Below are 19,643 nucleotides of genomic sequence, written 5' to 3'. Positions count from 1 at the left end.
AGTAAAATAAAGTGTATCACCAACTGATAATCAAATGGATGTGTCTAGAGGGGAACAGCACATATTTTTAACTGGTTGTAGCCACAGAAATTGACCTGGAAGAAGTCAGAACTGAGCTTTTTCTGCTGAAATTCAATGATGAGGAAGGATATGTGTTGTTATTCTATTTAACATCTCTGCTTGAACTCTTTGTTGAAATACAGCTGTAGGCTGTTACATATTTTACCACTAGATGGCTATCAGCAGCATTAATGTAAAAAGAGGAATAAGAAATTATATTGTTTTAGTGAAGTATATTGGTATGAGTTAACAAAAAAGGACCATTATTCTATGTTTTCATTCCACAACTAAAACAAGTTGTGTAAATAGGAATTATTTGAGGGGGATATTTAAAAAAAGTGCATCTTTTAACCACACTGTGGCGCAACTGAAGCAGCCTAAGATAGACTATACAGTATTATGTCATGCAATGATTTCACTCAGTCCAAGCTGTTTTCATCATGATCTGAGCCCTTCCTTTTGCTTATGGACATGCACATTTGCCCCTGTGGTTACATTGTATATTGGAGATCTTGGCAACAATATAATTCAAACCATGACATAAAGTCCGTCTAACCATCTACTTGTTATGTAACACATTAGTTCACTGGACATCAGATGAGTAAGGTTTCGATGTATTGGCAGGATAAGCATCCATTTTCCAGCAGAACATTTCTCATCATGATTTAAAGTGTAGTTCCTCGAGTCACTTCCATATGTGCACCAAGTGTTCAACCAGGACATTAAGACATCATTTCCCTGGACAAGAGCCAGGAACAGGGTGACCTCATATTTAAAACAAAACGTTGTATTGCTACTGTATGTGACCATTGGACTCTCATGTCCTCATACTATAGTTCATGATCACAGAAAGGGTTAATCCTGGTTGGTTATTAATGAAGCTGCAACGACCCTCCACAACAACAACAAAACCTGGTCATTTGTTTACATGTTCCATCACCGCCTCTTGAATCACCTAAAGATGCTCCAAAAGGCTTGTTTATCAGGGCTCCACTGACCGTTGTGGCACCATCACAGCTCCAGCACCGAGGCGAGAGGAAAACAGCCCGTCGCAGAGCGCGGCAGCCAATCAGCGGGCTGGTTTCTCTTCAGCATCTCGGAGGGGAGCGCACAGTCGGGCAGACGGGAGATCAGCGGCGGGGAGGAAACACACTTCAGGAATCCGCGACGCGCAATTATGCTTTTGTGAATTTGACGGAGGATTACATCAACACCAGGTGATTAAACACGGATTTGGCACTTCTTAAAGTTGCCTGTTTTGGCTCATTGCGGTCATGCATGTTTTCACACTATAAAGAATTCGATGACTGCATTCCAGCCCACACAAATAGATCTGACAAGGTGTTTGTTGTTTTGTTGTCATGTCTCTGCACGTTTGCTTCCTGTAGAGGCTTCTGAGTTTGCAACTTAAGGGACATTTAAAGCTGTAAAGACGTTTAGGCAGAATTCTACGCCTCGAGTTTCAGATTGAGAATTTAAAGATTTTAAACAAATATTTAGCTATATTGCCATGTTTGGTATTGACATAGGCTACATATGCATTACTCGGCTGGCAATAACACATTGATCATGTGGGGATCTGACATTATGTAACACGTTTCGCTCATACACCCTCGTTTCAGCAGGAGCTGCAGCAATGTCCGCTAACATAAACACGAGCTCTCTGTTGATCTTTAAAACGCGGGATCAATGACAGCCACAGTGAAGGCTTCTGCATTAAGAACCGTTATTGGTTAAAGGCAATGATTGACAATGCGTCTGGCCTGTGGCTACAGCTTGCATGCCAATCTGCTGGGTTACATAATTATGCATGGAATGTAGGCCTTACTTCATTAGCCTGCTGATTCCATGCAAATTAATGTCATAGAGGAGTGAATATGGTCGTAAAGGCCATGCAAAGACCCCTACGAAAGAAATATGTTCATTCCTTCTCAGTTATTTTGTTATGTATCTGCGTGCTCCCCATAGGTTGAATTAAGTATGCATGAGAAGAAGACACAGTCACTGACTTTGTCCCAGATTTCTCTGTTCTAGGTTTCATTGCATCGGTCTAAGAGCCTATGGGTTCTGTCACAAACAATTAACCTCAGAGAGTAATTTACCCTATTTTGTTTGTGATGACTCAATCTCAGGTCAGGTTAGAAAATAAAGGGGGTTGGGTGTTGTAGTCCGACAGCATTTTCTTTACTACACAAAACCGTGGGGCAATCTTTTGTTCATGTTGACCTTACATTGGGGAGTAGCTGCCATGGTGTTTTTCACTGCGTTATCTTTTAGCATTTGTGGCTGCTATAAAAGAAATTGCAACAGAAACACAGATGGCACTAACATTGCATTGCAAATACTTAAAAATGAGTTGAATTAAGACATTATACAACCCAGTCTGGCTTCTCAAAACCTTAAACTAGACTCAGAGATAATTTGCTGCCTCTCTCTCTCCATGTGAGCCATGTCCTGGACACTTATCCTGTCTCAGGCATCATGTATTCCTCACAAATGTGGGGTTGCATAAGGACCCCCGGCTGTCTTTACACTGCCTTATAACTCTATTTGGCCTGCTGTTGCTGCCAACAATAACCACTGTAGCTTGTTGCTAACATCTTGTTTTTCTTCTGCTCAATGCTTGCCAAGATGTTTGACTCACAGAGCAGTTAAAGGGGTTTAGGGAGGCGAGGACTGACAGAGACAGCGTGGTGGTGACCTCAGAGTCGAGCTGCAGCAAGCTGATGTCATGCCTTCTCTCTTTGTGTCTTTGGGCAGGGGGGGAGTGAGGTTGGAGGACTGGCCAAACTGGGAAATGGTTAAGACAAATTAACACAAAAAGTAAGGAAATGTGTGTTTGGTATAGATTATTTATTTGTTGTCACAATGCTTCTTGGCAATACATCTTATACCCTTGGAACCTGTTTATTTACCTTTCAAATGGTGTCACATTTGTGAGGAACATGCATTTGTGGGATGAGCAGCAGAACTGAGTATGTGGGTTACGCCCATAAAAAATTACAAACCATTTGAAAGGTAAATAAACAGGCTTTCCAATGGTATAAGATTTATTGCCAAGAAGGATTGTTACAATAAATAAATAATCTACCAAACATAGACTTCCTTACTTTTTGTGTTAAGTGTATTTATTGGTGTCTGATGGGGCAATCTTGAGACCATGTTGAAGCACAGGGATTCATCAACAAATTCAAAGAAAAGACCAAAACCAACAATGTGTTTGTCCCTTTTCAGTTCTCACTAATTCTGTCTGAATCATAAAAACACATTACTGAAGTGATTTTCTTCTAAATATATGATGTAATTTTACAAAAAGTGATTATATCCTACAGCATCTTCTTAATAAACATTATTCAAACATGACCAAGTGATTGATTGAGAAAATAGTCAGCAGTCCTAATAAACTACACTGTGGCATTGGGTGAATTGGAACCTAAATGGTCATAGTAATATATTAAAAAAAGAAATCCCACATGCATCGGTCACTGTTTCCTTGAGACCTATGTGAGGTCATCAAACACTGCCTACAAGCATAGAATGAAGTCATCAAATCTCGTTTGTCTAACCATCAGTTCAGATCACCAGAATATATATATTTTAATAATAATCCAATTTCACCAGCTTGAACCATGAAATGATTGCCATCTCTGCTTAACATATGATTTACAAGTACATTGATGATTTAAATAGTTAGCAATTACTTTCTGTTGATCGGCTTATCAATTCATTGACTCATTGTTGCAGTTCATTGGCTCAATGGTTGAGTTTCAGGGCAATAATCATGGTTTACGACTGCTAGTCACCAGAATAGGTAGCAAAAAGCTGGAAGACATGGTGTACTCTAGATGGAGCTCAGTTTTAAGCACACTGGGGGGGGGTCCAGTGTAGTAATGATGGTCTCTGCTTTATGTTTTGATTGTCTGACACAGTCACATTCCTGAGCAGCTGCCTGGAAAGGACAGTGATCCAGATAAAAAAGCAGATGGGATCTCTGAAAGCCCACTTACTACGATGGCGTGACGAGGGAATACACCTCAGTTACACACTCTGCCCTCACACACTCGGACATATTCACATCATTCTGGGAACAGTGTCATCATGTCGTTGGTGAAAAACCATCTGTCGGGCTAGCAGTTAAAACTCAAAATGTAATTTATTGGTGTTTAAGTCTGCATGTTGTCTACCAGCTGATCTCCCCCCTGGAGAATGAATAGAATGTTCTAGCCATGGCTGCGTATTGTTGCTATGAATAGATGCTGTTCGAAATGGGTCAATTTATGGTTAAAGCACTCATCTGTGCAGTGTATTGCCAGAAGGCGAGTGTATGTAAGCATGCTGTCATCCAGTCACAGATTTGTCTCTGGAGATCTGCTCTTAACCAAATGGCTTCTCATTTGTATATGGCAAAGTGGGGCACAGGAAGAAAAAATATTTACAACGATGTTTTTTAATGTCTCATTCATTTTTGTATCAGTTTAAGAATTTTGCCAAATTACCAAATTGGTGAAGTAGACCTTCACTGCACCAAATTATTCTCCAAACTGTCTATATACTTGATCATAATAGCATTACAAAAGCAAACTGAATTTCCTTTCATCTGCGTATGTGGAGTACTTGAGGCCACTGAACTGTGTTAATGACCTCCCTCATGTATTGAACATGATGTGGTTTGAGGAGGCTCGTTGTACTGAGGACTTAGACACTTGGAACTACTGACTATAATTTGGAGGAGGAGAGTGAAAAGATTCCTTTGTTTCACATCGATTTTGCTGCTGTCATTGAAGCACAAAGGAAAACACACAGCAAGTGGCTACTCTATTTGAAGGATGTGCATCCCACATAAAAGTAAATGTAATATGATGAAACCTCAGTTTGGGCATCACATCTAAACACAAAGGAGATTTTACTCTGCTTGAGGTTTCCATGTTAGTAGGTTATAATTGGAATAAAATGTTTTAGTACAGTATAATTCTGTTGAATATCAATTAAACCCTCCATAAACATATAATCATACTTGAACTACTTTTTTAAGAACAGAAAATACAATGATCTAAAGTGAATGTGATGTAATTAGCGCCAAGTAGATTCATTCAATTCAATATTTGTTTGTTTTATCCACAAAGGCAATTGGATTTTTGTGACCCAAGTGAAGCAGACATGAAGTCATTTCCACAAACAGAACTTAACATGCAGGATTCTGTTCAAGAAGATGTTCGGCTGATGGTGAAACTGTTTTAAAAATGGATAAATTATTTTATAAGTCCATTGAGACAAAAAATGATTGCAGATTATAAGGATCAAAATAGTTTAGGTTGTTTATCATGCAGATATTCTCTGGTTCTAGCCTCTCAAAGTTTATAATTTGCTGCTTGTATGTTTTTTATTACCTTAAATGAAATACCTTTTGGTATTGGACATTGACATTTTATTGACTAAATTAGTAAATGATTAATACAAAATAAATCAACAGATTACTTAGTATATACAGTAATTTCAGCCTTTGACATGATTTTATTAGTTCCTAACAATGGTGTCTCACATTGAGCCTGTATGGCACAGTTATAAAAGGTGACACTTTTTTATTTATTACTTTAAATATGTTTATTTATTTATTTTCTAAGTGTAGTTAAAAGTATAATCATATGATTAAGTGGAACTTACTGATTTTATTATTTTCTTTATTAACAACTGATCAACTTGTAGTGGTATGTACAAATAGTTTGTGGTATGTAAACTTATAAAAACCATAAAATCTTCAACAACCACTATCTGGATTGTCTTGGCCTGAGTCCTCGATGACATATGACTACAAAACCCTGCCATCAATAGGGGTGCTCTGCGATGTCCCCATGTGTGTGTGTGTGTGTGTGTGTGTGTGTGTAGAAACGGGCCTGGGTCAGACAGAGGAGCCACTTTAGACAATGGGGTCCCAGTGTCTATTGCTCTGAATGCCATTATTCATAGACATTAATAATCTCTCCTTTTTTCTCCTAAGAATCGACATCTTGATTATAATGGCTTTATGCAGTGTCAAGCTTGGAACTTTTGTACCAATTTAAGTGTTGACTGTACTTAGCAAGGTCACATTTGTAATTGTTGGTCACAGAGTCGTGGACACACACCCCTTCGCTGTACAGTACATACAGTACTTGGGGTGAGTGAAAGCTCTTTATTGGAGACTTGAGGGACTTGCTTGAAACTTTGCTAGCTGGAGCAGACGGTTTGCTCCACGGGACACTGTATCTATCTACGGCTTGCATCTTGTATGAGCTGTAGCGAGTAAAACCACAGTTTTTTTTTAGATTTGGTTTGTGTGTACTTTGCTACACACAAGCATTAAGGATGCTGGGCTAAGTATGGGAACTGCTGGAAGGTGAGAAGAGCACCTTCACTTGCTACAAGTTTAGGATTACATTTTCTTAATGGAAATAGCAGAGGGACTTTTTTCTGTTTTGGATGACAGTAATTTGACTTTAATGAATAAGGACTTTTGTAAGCCCTTCAGATGCTTCTGCTCTGTCAGGATGATGATGTGCTGAGAGAGAAATCCCTGAAGTCAGACCAAATGAAATCATCCTAATCAAGAGAGGGAAGCGAAGTTGTTAGCGTGCGAATATAATCCTTTAAAGATGTGTCCCAGCAAACAATTACTCACACGGATGTTATCTTGAAGTCATTTGTTAATAATGATGAGGAGGAGGACATTTGATCTTGTTCCTTTTGAGGCTGTAGTTATTATTAGAAGGTTTCCCTCAATGTAGTTGTGTTTGTGACTGGATTGGACATTCTTTCAAACATAATCGTGTATCTATTGAACCAGGACTAAAGAGTGTCTAGGACAAGAGTGGGATATCGTACTTTGTGTTGTGTTGTGTCGTGTCAAGTGCTTTAATGTATTTTTTTCTTGAAATCCCTTCCACTCACATACAGTATGTACAGACACTTCCTCTCACCGTATTCACCTCCATTTTCATCTTTTCCACAGCACAAAGAGAAAACAAATGTCAGCTAGTCCAAGCACTGCACAGAAGGAACCAAATTCCCACACAAGCATGGCAGACCAGAAGTAAGTGTGCAGAAGTCACGTTATGAGTCTTCACTTCACATTTTGTGTGTTGGTTACAAATATCCATCTGCTCTCTTGGTTCTTGATTCGTCCGCCTTCTGAATTCCACAAGGATCTATTTATATCCTTCTCCTCTTTGCCAGAACACGCAAGACATCTGTGCATTCACAGAACCGCACCTCTTAAGATTCTAATCTTGCCTTGTTACACAGAAGTACCTAACAAAGAGGGGACAGCAAGTTGTGTCTTGACCTTAAGGAATGACACTTTCTGTGGAAGGGTTTGCCCGTTGCAAGTCTTGCAGAAGAGGCTTGGATCAGATGTAACTCTGCCAAAAACTCCTCCTCTTCTTCTTTTTCTAGTGTAAAATATATCTGTTCCTTTTTATTAAATGCTTAGCTTTTTATGTAACTATATAGGGAATTATAAAAAGCTGTTGCTTGATGTTCAGCCAATAGGACCTCTTGTAATCTGTAGTCTGTCATCGGAAAGTGTTGCTGCATTTTCCATTACATCACCTCAACTGAAAACTGCCATGTTCACCTCTTACAAATGATGTTGTATTTTCCCCCCTCAGAGACAACATAGATGACTTTAAAGTTCAGACAGCCAAGCACCCTAACTTGGGCTCGGCCCCTTTACGGCCACACAGTGAACAGTCTAAAGACCGGATGTCCAAAAGGCTTTCTACTGACTCTAATGGGACCAGTGACGGAGGGGTGGGCTCGTCCACACCGGTGGAGGTGACCGCTTTAGAGGAGTCGTTTCGCCGCTTCGCCATCCACGGTGATACTCGCGCTACAGGCAAGGACTTGCACGGCAAGAACTGGTCCAAGCTCTGCAAGGACTGTGGCGTGATCGACGGTAAAAACATCACCCTCACTGATGTGGACATCGTCTTCAGCAAAGTCAAGTAAGAAAGGCAAACTGTACATTTGAACTACAGTTCACTGTATAAAAGAACCTTTCATTTATCTGGCAACATCTGAGCCTGCAGGCAAGCCACGACATGATTCTTATTCTTAATAAGAGATGACTTCATGCTTACACACTCCGATTAGCATGCCCAAAGGTCACTAAAGTGATGCAAGTATGGTTGCATTGTGGTTGTTAAGAACATAAGAAGTCTTTGGACTGCACTGTAGGAATGCTTTTATTCTATTGTCTTTGTTTTGAGAAACATTCTTCTGTGGCATCGTCTTTGGCAAGGAGGCTTCGACCTTATTAATAACACCTAATTAAAGTGTCAACTGTTTTATTAGTGTCTGCACCAACAAACATTAGGCCAACAATGTTTGTCAAATTAGCAAATGCAAGGGACTCCAACCGCACATATTTTGTAGTGACTGATTTCCGTTTTTTAGGCCGTTTTGCCTTCTTTTCTTATATTAACTCGGCTTGACTGTCCATTAGAAGCAGCCAGAGCAAGAGGCCAGGATGGCTCATCCTGTATCTCCTCAGGCATGGTTTATTCATCCTTTACTGTCAGATTTAAATGGAGTAGAGTCTAATAAAACCTTAATATTATTTAACCAAAAAGGAAAAATGTTTCTTCTGCTGTCTAAGATTACCAGAGTACTATAGAGTATATTTGGACTATTGGTCATAGCACTATGAGAGATAAGTGTAGTGTTGTGAATGTCATATTATTGCCCACATACCATAGGACACAGAATAAAGCTGATGTAAGAAAGAACATGGCTGTTACAATGCAGGTTTATATTTTGTTTCCCGCAATGTTCATTCATACATAAAGCAGCTTTGATTTTTTTCCTGGTTCAATGTTATGAATAAAGATTATTCTGCTAGGCAGCACCAGAATAAAACAGTATGGCTTGAAGACACACTCTGCAGGAATGAGAATCTCACATTGAATCAGTGAACTTTCCATAATCTGCTGGTGTGTAACAATTATCCAATCTTAGTCACCTTATATAATGAGGTGATCCAAAATGGTTTGAATGTGATTTTTTAGAAAGTGTTTATCCCTGTTTTTATAACATAAAAATGGTAGTCCTAAAAATGTATTTCCATCAAACTGGACTTACTGACTTCAACAGTTATGAATATAGAGTATGTGTGAAATGGCTATATTTGAGGGATTTCAGATTTGTTGTGTATCACATCGAAAGAAATAGAGAAATAATTATAAAATAAGTATTGTACTTTAAAATCAATTGGCACACCACCAGTTAGTTAAAAAAATAAACAGCCTAAATATTGTAAGCTTGTATCATAAATAGTAAAAATAGTCTCAAAGAGGAAGCCAGATTGTCACAACCCTATGTTCAAAGATTTTCTAAATAGGTTTTGGCTGCAGAATAGAAAATGCAAACTAAACCATAAAAACAGGTTCTTGAAGTCTGCATGTTTTCATGATTTGTAGTATTTCTGCAAATAATAATGGACATTCTCTGTTGAAAGATAATAAACAACTCAATTATTTCAGCCATCCCTTTTTACAGTAAGCTTGAGATGTGTTTTATAAAGCATAAAAAGTATACTGGTTTGTCACGTGGTGAGTCAGACACCAGTCAACACCTTTACTGTTGGCATGGCAATGGTTGTCAATGTTTACTGTCGTTAACATTTCTTGGCAAGAATATCAAGTGAATTTAAAGATGACAGCATGATTTAATCTTGTTTACATCCCACTCCTTTGGAGAGCAATATTTGGAAATATGCTTAAAAATATGGTGCAAGCACTTTAGGGGGAAAAAACATGTTTCCTGTCATACATGCTATCTGTGGTGAACCTGTGTAATGTTGTTTACACATTACAGCACACTATGTTAACACATATAGTCATTGGTTCTACTGAGGGTCCCAGATAGCTTGCTTTCTGAACCACAGCCGTGTCGAGGAGGATATTACAGTATACTTTCCGACAAAGCGTGTGGTGAGCCAGAGGTACAGACTGGGGGAAGGGCTCGTGTTCGTGTCTTTTCTGACTCCAAGCATGACTGAGCCGGGGAGGGCTGCCATGCCACAGATGCAGATCTCCACTTTGCCTTTAATCAGTGTCAAAGCTCTTTGCTTGCACACGAAAAATTAAACATCCTAATTAGCACTGGCTGATCACAGTACGGCCGAATGAATCTGTATCTGTTGTGGGTGTGGAAGTCTGCTGCTCCACATTGAGTCTCTGCTGTGTTGTTACTCTGCTTTGAGCCAGAACACCATACTATGGATGAGAAAATAATCTGGTGTTGACTAATTAACTGCACACATGGTGTTATGGTGGCTTCTTTTTCTAGGCTTTCGTTGTATTTCCTCATCACTGAACATGATCGTAGGCGGTGCAGGAGCGTATTAGCATGACACAGATTCAGCCAAGTACTGTGTCAGATCCATATGGATCATGTACTGCAGATGGTTGAACTATGTAAATAAACAGCAGGTCAGATCCCACAGTAACCAGAAATAAAATAAAGCTCCACTCGCCTCTATAACCTTTGTCGTTCCTTACCTTATCACAGCCGCCTCAGATTGTGATTTACTGTTTATTTACACAGTTTAATAATATATGTGCTTGGGGGAATGTAATAGCTCAGTGTGGGGAGATGTGCAGAGGACACACAGTTATCTTGCTCGGACAGAAGCGGCAGCTGGAAGTCCAGTTCCCCTCTGACAATAGACAGCATGGAACAGGCGCAGAATGGAGCTCTCAAATGTTCAACACTGATGGATCGCCCAAACAAAACCGCTCACTAGATGAGTCAAATTAATAATAAACCCAAACATCCCTGTTTACTGTAGCTTGTTGCTATGACAGCAGGTTGCCCAGCAGGACTGAGGGTTTTATGGACTGTTGTTTAGGTGATTTATTACCACGGCAATGGCTGTTTGTGTTTGTGTTTGTGTTACTATGCACTTTTTACATGGAAGTAAAACGGGCAAAGGGCCAGTTAAACAACTGGAGCACTCTCTGAAGGAGAGTGATTTATGATGATGATCTGTGGTACAGTACTGTCAGTAGTTACGACATTATATTTTATTAATGAATACAGGGATTCAGCAGGTTGAAATGTCCAGAGCTGGAATGAAACATCAGGGTGCTGGATCCTGACTGCAGCTGAAGTGTAAAACTGGACAATATGATCCATGATATGAAGAGACAGTCACACAGCTGACAGGTGTGTGTAAATGTGTGCGGTTGCTCAGACAACAGTTGAGTACAGGGCGACAACAACAAACCAGTGAAAGTTTTCCCACTGTTTATCTCAGCAGGATACCATCTCCATGCTGTCTTACATCTGCCATGTTGAAGTGATCACACATGGCTCTGTGTACACTACTGTCTACTTTTAAGCTTTCAAACTTTACTGAGAGGCTGGAGAAAAGATGATAAAAATATGACTTTTCTGTCCCTAGAGACTGTAGTTTTATCCTATACTTAAGCTCCTTTTCCGCCCTTATTACAGGAAGAAATCCTGTCGCACCATCACATACGACGAGTTCAGGGCTGCACTTGCTGAGCTGGCAAGAAAGAAATACAAAGAAAAGACTGGAGAGGAGGCCGAGGCCGAGGTCTTCAAGCTGATTGAGGGAAAGACGCCCGTCATTGCAGGAGTCACGGTAAGACTGAAAGGTCCCATATTATGCAAAAAAGAAATTATGTCTTTTATACATAAATATGTGTCTCCGGTGTGTCAGGAGACTCACAATGTGTCCGACAATATGACCCTTTCTCTTTTAGTTTTTACCAATATCTCTAAAAGTGGGGGTACAACAGAGCTGAACCAGATTTGCAGACGGCCCTATCAGAAACGTTGCTGTATCAGTAACAATGCGCAACGTGTTTTGGAAGTAATATGGTCTGTTTTTACATTAGCAAGCATTGCTAACACTCAGAGCTAATGCTGTACTGGAGAGAGTATGTGTAAAAAAGCCAGATATAAGAAGGTACTCACCTTGTGGTAAGCCTGCAAGAGAAAAAGCATTTGAGCTCCATACTGTTTCAGGAATAATCCTTGATGTGGTTTGGAACATAATATGGCTTTTAATCACGGCAGCATTTAGCTGAGAATCTGGGTGGAAACCTTTCACTTCACAGAGGAGAGCTCATGCATGCTCCAAAGGGGCGTGGCCAGCAGCAGCTCAGCCACATTTAAAGCTACAGACCCAGAATCAGCAATTTACTAACAGGGCGGAAATAGAGGGGTATGAGGCATGGCTAGAATGCGTGATCTGTTTGGTATTTTGAGCAAAACACTTCATAGACATGTTTTTTATATATCTGAGACCTATAATATATGCCTAAAAATGTTATAATAGGAGACCTTTAAATGGGTCAATATTAGACTTTTTAAACCAGGAGTCTTGGGATAACCTTAAATGTTTTCTTGACTTCCTCACAGAGGGCCGTGGCTTCCCCGACGGTGAGCCGTCTGACGGACCCAACCAAGTTCACAGGGTCACACAAGGAGCGTTTTGACGACACTGGCCGCGGGAAGGGTAAGGCTGGACGAGTGGACGTGGTTGACACTTCTGGATACGTCTCGGGGTATAAACATCGAGGAACGTACGAAAAGAAATTGAATAAACTCGCTTAGGGCAAACCCATGTGAGGGCGGGTAAGGAAATAAACATTTGGACAACTACTAGGATAATTTTCTATTAAAAGAGTACTCAAGGAAAGCACAAAAGAATAGGATTTCATATTATATAGGATTTCCCCAGCCATCTATTTTGTGTGTGCGTGTGTCTGTGTGCGTGTAGAAGAGTCGTTTTTGAGTTCCTCTCTTTGAGAAGTGTGAGAACTGGAAAACTGTTTACATCTATTTTTACAATGTCATCACCAGCTGGTACATTCCTGTCTGATCGCAAGTTACTGCCAAACACTGAAGAGAACAAACGAGAGAAACTTACGCTATGAATATTAAAGATTTGTTTCATGATAGGGCCTTATAATATTTATTGAGCACAGTGAACAACAAGCCAAGAAAAACAAAAGAAAAGTGGGACAACAGTTGAACGAATTAACATTGCACTTTTTAATGGAGATTTTTCTATTCCCCTATTTAGCTAAAGAAATGCATTTTGTATTTGTTGTGCATCGTTTCAATGGGAATTGGCACACTTTTGACAGAGATATTATCAATGTTGAATTATTTTGAAAACTTAAATTGTTCCATCTGTGTTAATTGTCAGTCTGCCATCCCCACTTGTCAACTGTTATTAAGTCTTAAAAATAACCTGCTGTTCATTTTTTTTTTTTTAGAAGCTCACACTGTTATTTGTATTATTTGCCTTCAGCTCAAACCAAGAAAATATCTTAAGAATTTTGAAAACTAGTTTTTTTGCTTAGATAAAAAGTAGTTAACTGTTAGACTGAAACATTTTGGACTTTTGCCATATCCTCTTACTTTTGTGACTATGTTAAACATATAAACTCCTTCCATGCAAACCTTTTTAAATATGCCTGATTATAACACTTCAATAAAAAAATCTAAAGTAATCTAAGATAATATATTTCCTCTTTCGCCAACATGCATTTTGAATTTGAAATTAGTGAATTCAGTTTAAGAAGCTCTTACCACATTAGATGAGCTCAGTTGTACAAGATTGTATTTTTAACATTTTACTTATATTTCCTCATTAGATTTCTATACATTAGTTCTAATATATTTGTGGTAAGATTGTGTATTCTAAAAGTTTTAGCCACATGGCTTAATTTATGACACAACTACATATGTTGTTGTTTTCTGTATTGCTGTACTTTGTGCATGTTTATGTATATTGCATTTGATTCAGAAGCATATAGACGAGCAGGAGTTTGTCATATCTTATTGCTGTGAGGACAGACTACTGGACAGACTTCAATATTTTACTGCTAAAAAATACTAAGTGATGTGAAATTGTGGGATTATGATAAAATATTGTATTGCTTTGAAATCAATATGTATCAACTTGTACATACAAAGTCAGCTACACTCCAACGTTAATATATTTGTCTGTTGGTAAAGATTAGGAGTACCCATTATGTGCGGTACTGTCATCCAAGGCACAAAATCAACTGAAAACAAAAGTAGGGTTCTACTGTTGTATCCTTATGTGATATATGAGATGAAAGGGAAATAGCAAACAGGTGACATACTTTTGTAGAATATTTTTCCAACATAGTGACAGTGTTTTGGTCACACACTACCTGTAGCCTCAGCTAATGAAGAATCATGCATTAAAACTAGCAGCTATTACTGTGTTAGTTGTGTCTGCTGCAGTAGCTTGACCTGTTTTCTGTGCTTTATGCCAAATACTGTGCACCTTTAATGTCTTTTGTATTTTGCAAATAACTTTTAATGTACTATTGTGCCCTGGTGCATGCAGTGTGTTCTTGTTCTTTAGACCTCTTAATGTGTGTTCATGATTTGTAGTGCATTACTTAAAATAAAAACCAACCCCAGAACCTCTGCTAAGCATGTTTCAGGGTGTCAGTCAAAACACTGTTATATTTGTATGGCTTTTTTTCAGGAGTACGTGAAACTCCCTGTTTCAATGTTACTAACCTGTAATATTAACTTGTAAAAACAAGCTACATTCAGTTTATGTAGTAGCATCCCCATGCTAACCTGGTTTGCCAGGTCTCGCATTAGTGCTTGTGAGAGGAAAGTGCATCTGTGTGTGTGTAGCTCTCCAGCCCGAAGGCAGAGATATAAATAAAGTCACAGTGCAGCTGGAATCTAGATGCATTCATTCCACTGCAGCGTACAAAGCAGAAGAAGACAAGCGACCTACAAAAAAGAAAAAGGGGAAAAGCAGAGAGACACAATCTTGCTACTGATCCAGGAAATACATTATGACCTTCTCACTAACATTTTCCCCCTTAAAACCATTTAACATAACAGCCCTGTCACACACTTATACACAAACTTCCTTGGATGAATTGCCTTTGCCCATTACTGTTTACATCAAGCAAACACAGCCTATACAGATTTTTGTTTAAATAATAAACACATTTTTTTTTTTTCAAAAGGGCTTGGAACTTAATACACACATATTAAAAAGGATATGAAGTAAAAAAAAAAAAAGCTTTAAAAAATAGTCTGTAGCTGCAGGGGCTTGTACAGTGAATGCAATGCTAATATGACGCTCAGCAAAGTCTTGCTTTGAAATGTCTATCCCACTGTGCATTCCTCTTTAAAGTTCTCCACTTCCCTTCAGCTCAGCTAGCAAACACTCGTTGGTAGCCACCAGAGACCTGCAGTACAGAAACAAATCATAAACTAACCACGTAGAGCTGGTGTAAATGTGAGAACATCATTCATTGTGAAAACCTAAAAACAAGTATTAACACCAAGATGTCTACATCTTCTTACCGGTGGCTTTCATGCAACATATTTGACATCCTTGACTTTCTCAGACTCATGCACTTTCTCCTTCAACCCCTCGATTTCTTTCCTCAGCTCCTCCACTTCAGTCTGGGCCTCTGAGGATTTTTAACGACAAAGTGTGAGTTTTTCTAAAGAAAGCAGCCTAATTAGCACTTCATTTCTCCAATTGGCGTACACACCCACCTTTAATCTGAGAGATTGGTGAACTTTTCATCATGGACTTCAGATACTGTCGTTCTAACTTGATGAGCTGTTTCTGTAGGCCGACATTTTCCTCCAAGACAATCCTCAGCTGCTCGTTAAGTTTGGCCTGTGTTTGAGAAAATGAAATAATGACAGTAAGTTTATCAAAACTATCAAGGCCTCCTAAAGCTCAACATTGCCTTCTAGTGATGAATCCACTCACAACTGCACTGCGAGATTCCTCCAGCTGATCGGAGAGGTTACGGACTTCAGTTTTGTGCTCCTCCTCACGTGCAGCCGCTTGAAAGCTCAGTGCATCAGTTTCCCTTCTTAAGGTCCTGACCTCTGCCTCCCGACTGGAAATATCGTTTTCCATCATGGAGAGGATCTGGACTGCCTGAGCTAGAGCCACAAATAGAATAATGAGAAGACATTCATTATCTTTAGGCTCCTGTAATCAGATAACACATTCCCCAAACTCACACAGGAAGTTGTTGTTATGATGCAGCGACCGCTCTCCAGTCCAGTGTTTGTCCACGAGGTTGAGGAGCATCTCCAGAGGTTTCCTATAACCACCCTGGGATGTGAGATAAGATATTTGTTTATAAGAGAAAATAAACAACTTTAAATATATTTTGTACAAGTAGGAAGAACAACAAAAAAACGCAAAAGAGTAGACTTAATTAATTTCCCACCCTTTTTTTCTTCTCCCCTTGCGGCTGCATGCTGGATTCCCCTTCTGTCTTATTGAAGCTAGAGTAGGTCAGTCTTGGAGGATGTAAGATGGGGTTGGAGGGGTCAGACAAATTCAAACCAGGACCACGTGGACTGGGAGGGCCGGATATTAACTAATGAGGAACTATGACGATGACTTGGATCTGAAAAACATTTGAAAACACATTTAACTACATGTCAAGAAAGTGGGTTGTGGATGTGTATTAATGTCTGACAAAGGATTGTATTCAGTACAGACATTATTCTTACCAGGATTAGGGGTATAATGTCCCTTTGCTGCTTGCCTGGTGTGCTTGGCGAAGTCCTTTTGCTTTCCAGACACAGGTCTGTGTTTCTCTACATAGGGGCCAAAGGACACCTTTGGTCTTTCAGTCACTTTAAATGTGGAAGAGCTTCTTTTATGAGATGGTTCTTTCACGTGGGGCACTTTGGACTCTGTGTTATCTGGTCAAATTATAAATGACACAATAATACACAAAAATTAATTTACCCTCATGTTCATGATTAAAAGCAAGAGTAATATAATAATAAAAACAGGAATTGGCTTTTGTCTCCACCTAGTGGAAAAAACAGGACAATGATGAGATAAAATAAACTGGATCTTTATTGATCCCTGAAGGGAAATGCAGGTGTTATAGCAGCAACAGAATACGAGATAAACACAGGTAGTACACCTGAGAATATACACAGAGATATTAAGAATAATTTACAATTATCTTTAAAAGTATTTTATCCCGTGTTCATCCAGAACTGGTGACCAATTCTAATCAAAATACCAGATTATAATTACGATAAAAAAAAGTAGATTTTGGGTTAACAACTCCTGGTTTTATTATTAAATCGCAACAACAGAAAAAGTGGTGCCAAATATACTTCAAATGTTATCAACTGTTAAAATCTCCATGCTACTAATCAACCACAAACAGGCGCTTGAAAAGCTCTATATCACAAACTGACTCTTACCATAATTTGTAGGGGAATTCCTGAGGATGGATTTAGCCCATTCCTAAAAATAAAACAAAAACACATGCAGTATATATAACAATGTAAATATACTACTGATAATTGTTTGACCAGAAGTCAAAATCACCTGTTTTGGAGTAGAACTCCTCAGTTCTGTAAAATCATTGGATTCGTTGTTTGATTCTGAGACAGAAAACAGTTTGTAAAGAAGTTACAAAAATGTCACTTGGTTGGTTTTAAACTGAAAATGAGTTTGTTGACTTTGACCTCTTACCTTCTGCCTCGTGAACCGAGAGGGACTGAGTGTCACTTTGCCCTTCATGATTCCTCGCAACAAAATTCAACACAATATCATCGGTGTCCGTCAGGAGAGAGAGCCTCCTGGTTAAGCGGTCAACCAAAGCCAGTCTCTGATCACTGCTTCTGTGAAACACAAGCAAGACAGAATGATACAACTCGAGAGAATAACAGGTGAGATATTTGTTTGGATAACTGCAACTGTAAGTGAGTGTTTTTGCACAATCACTTTTGTCTTTAAAAGCTCTACAGTGATATGTATGTGTTGCCTTTCTTCATAATCAAACATTGTAGTCACTCCCTTTCTAACAAAATTCATGTAAATCAAAATACATTTTGAGTGTTTTCCATTTTCTCAAGATCATAGGTAGACCTATTCAGTCAAAAGTGAAGTGAAACCCAAGCATTTGTCTGCCAGTTTACCTTTGCTCAGCAACCTGATTTAAAGAGGAGCTCTTCTGCTGAGGTAGAAGGTCAGAGGAGAACTGCATTATGGCAACTTTGCGCTCTGTGTCTCTGATTGGACAGCTGTCTAGAAAGCAAGAAAGGACACTCAGTTGCGTTGAAAACTGACCGGAGATAAGCCCAAACTGGGGAAGGTGGTTATATTTTACCTAGTTTGCGTAGGTTGGGCATGGCATGCACCAGGAAAGGGCGGTATTGTGGGTAACTTTTAGTCAGAGGGTTGAGTCTGAGGTCCAGCTCTCTCAAAGCTGGCAGCTCGTACACCCCGTTCACCTCTTCAAGGGAAGGAATGCGGTTATAGTACAGGATCAGCCTCTCAAGCACTTTCAAATGTTGAACCCCCTGGGGAGGAAACAATACCGTTTTGAAAAGAGGTTAACAGTTATGAGCAGATTTTAAAAATGTCCCAAATTGGGATTAATAAAGTACATCTTATCTTATTTTATATCAGATCAGCATTTTCAAGTATACATTTTGAGCATGGAATAATCTACAAAGACATCTAAAATTAGAAACATTCATAACAAATAAATGTAAGAGCATCATTAAGAGTGGTGACAGAGGCATAAGGTTGATTTTCTTGAGAGGCAAAAGAGTTTTTGTTTTATTGTACATTTTTGTAAATCATATTGCATATGTGTTGTGATTTTAATGTGGCTGCCTGGGCCGGATATCTCAATGCAATTTACTGGTTAAAAACACAATGCATGTATAACCATGTTTAACAAATTAAGAAACAAAGGATAAAAACTACTGGACAGTACACTTTGTCAGTTTTCCTTATAGGGGAATTTAATTGAACCCCCACAAACACATTAACAGCTTAAAGACTTGATCCAGAGTTTAAACTTTTAAATATAGTCTATGGTTTAAACCCACCTCAATGCAGACGATAGCGTTGCAGGAGAGGTCCAGAGACTTCAGACGGACAAAGTTATTCAGAGCATTTCCCAGATGTCTGATCTTCTCCTCATACGTCCCCGGGAGGCTCAGTGAGCGGACATCACCTGTTTAAAAGAACAACATGTACTATGAGACTGCAGTGAATTATTAGCTTGTGGTGCTTGTGGTTTGCAGCAGATTGCAGTCATTGCTAGTGGCTGTGTTAGCTGGCGTTAGCTTAGCCGTCAATGCTAAGGTTTGGAAAAGTAACTACGGTTAGCTAAAATAGTTTTAAAACAACACAAGCTCAACGCCATGGCTTGACCTGTAATAGTCGCTTGTATGTATTCGCATACAGCGCTTGTATTAGAATTAGATCATCTTACCAAGATAGGGATGTTTTAATTGTAATCTCTCCCGTATCCATTGCTCTGTTATGGTTGTCAAACTCTCCGCCGCCATACTTTTCGAACTCATGCTGCCTTCAGGTACTGTCGGAAGAAACCGAAAGCATCATTCAGTTTGACCTTTACATATTGATGTACCCCAAATGGTGCACCATCTGTTTTACTGATTAAACGCAAAGACTGTATATCATAATCGTTTGCTACTCATACTAACATTAGCTATTATTTTTCTACCGTTAAAATAATATTTTT

General features: G+C 39.1%; 2 protein-coding genes across 2 annotated transcripts; one reads left to right on the top strand and one right to left on the bottom strand.

The window, feature by feature from the left end:
• The first annotated feature begins 1,137 nt into the window (after positions 1 to 1,137).
• Positions 1,138 to 14,569, top strand: LOC117480152 (tubulin polymerization-promoting protein). Its single transcript, XM_034127343.1, has 5 exons — positions 1,138 to 1,277; positions 7,046 to 7,126; positions 7,704 to 8,039; positions 11,551 to 11,704; positions 12,487 to 14,569. Exons 2-5 carry the CDS (start codon positions 7,062 to 7,064, stop codon positions 12,679 to 12,681), a joined length of 750 nt encoding a protein of 249 aa, XP_033983234.1. The 5' UTR covers positions 1,138 to 1,277; positions 7,046 to 7,061; the 3' UTR covers positions 12,682 to 14,569.
• A 233-nt stretch (positions 14,570 to 14,802) lies between these two features.
• On the bottom strand, positions 14,803 to 19,479 carry cep72 (centrosomal protein 72). The gene is given in 16 exon segments (XM_034127342.1): positions 14,803 to 15,326; positions 15,445 to 15,471; positions 15,473 to 15,554; positions 15,643 to 15,769; positions 15,866 to 16,044; positions 16,126 to 16,219; positions 16,338 to 16,478; positions 16,480 to 16,520; positions 16,627 to 16,821; positions 17,341 to 17,383; positions 17,468 to 17,523; positions 17,615 to 17,763; positions 18,061 to 18,169; positions 18,252 to 18,444; positions 18,982 to 19,109; positions 19,371 to 19,479. Coding segments are annotated over 16 exon segments (1,716 nt in total). The 5' UTR covers positions 19,462 to 19,479; the 3' UTR covers positions 14,803 to 15,265.
• Between the last annotated feature and the right edge of the window lie 164 nt (positions 19,480 to 19,643).

This window comes from Trematomus bernacchii, unplaced genomic scaffold, assembly GCF_902827165.1.
Source record: "Trematomus bernacchii unplaced genomic scaffold, fTreBer1.1, whole genome shotgun sequence".
In the NCBI taxonomy this organism is placed as follows: domain Eukaryota; kingdom Metazoa; phylum Chordata; class Actinopteri; order Perciformes; family Nototheniidae; genus Trematomus; species Trematomus bernacchii.
The sequence above is the reverse complement of the archived record's forward strand: the minus strand, read 5'-3'. Positions and strand labels throughout refer to the sequence as shown.

Excerpts from the sequence above, each read along its gene's own strand:
- LOC117480152 (XM_034127343.1), top strand. The coding sequence starts at position 7,062 with ATGTCAGCTAGTCCAAGCACTGCACAGAAGGAACCAAATTCCCACACA. Across the intron at positions 7,127-7,703 it reads ACAAGCATGGCAGACCAGAA|AGACAACATAGATGACTTTA; the intron begins GTAAGTGTGCAG and ends TTCCCCCCTCAG. Across the intron at positions 8,040-11,550 it reads ATCGTCTTCAGCAAAGTCAA|GAAGAAATCCTGTCGCACCA; the intron begins GTAAGAAAGGCA and ends CCCTTATTACAG.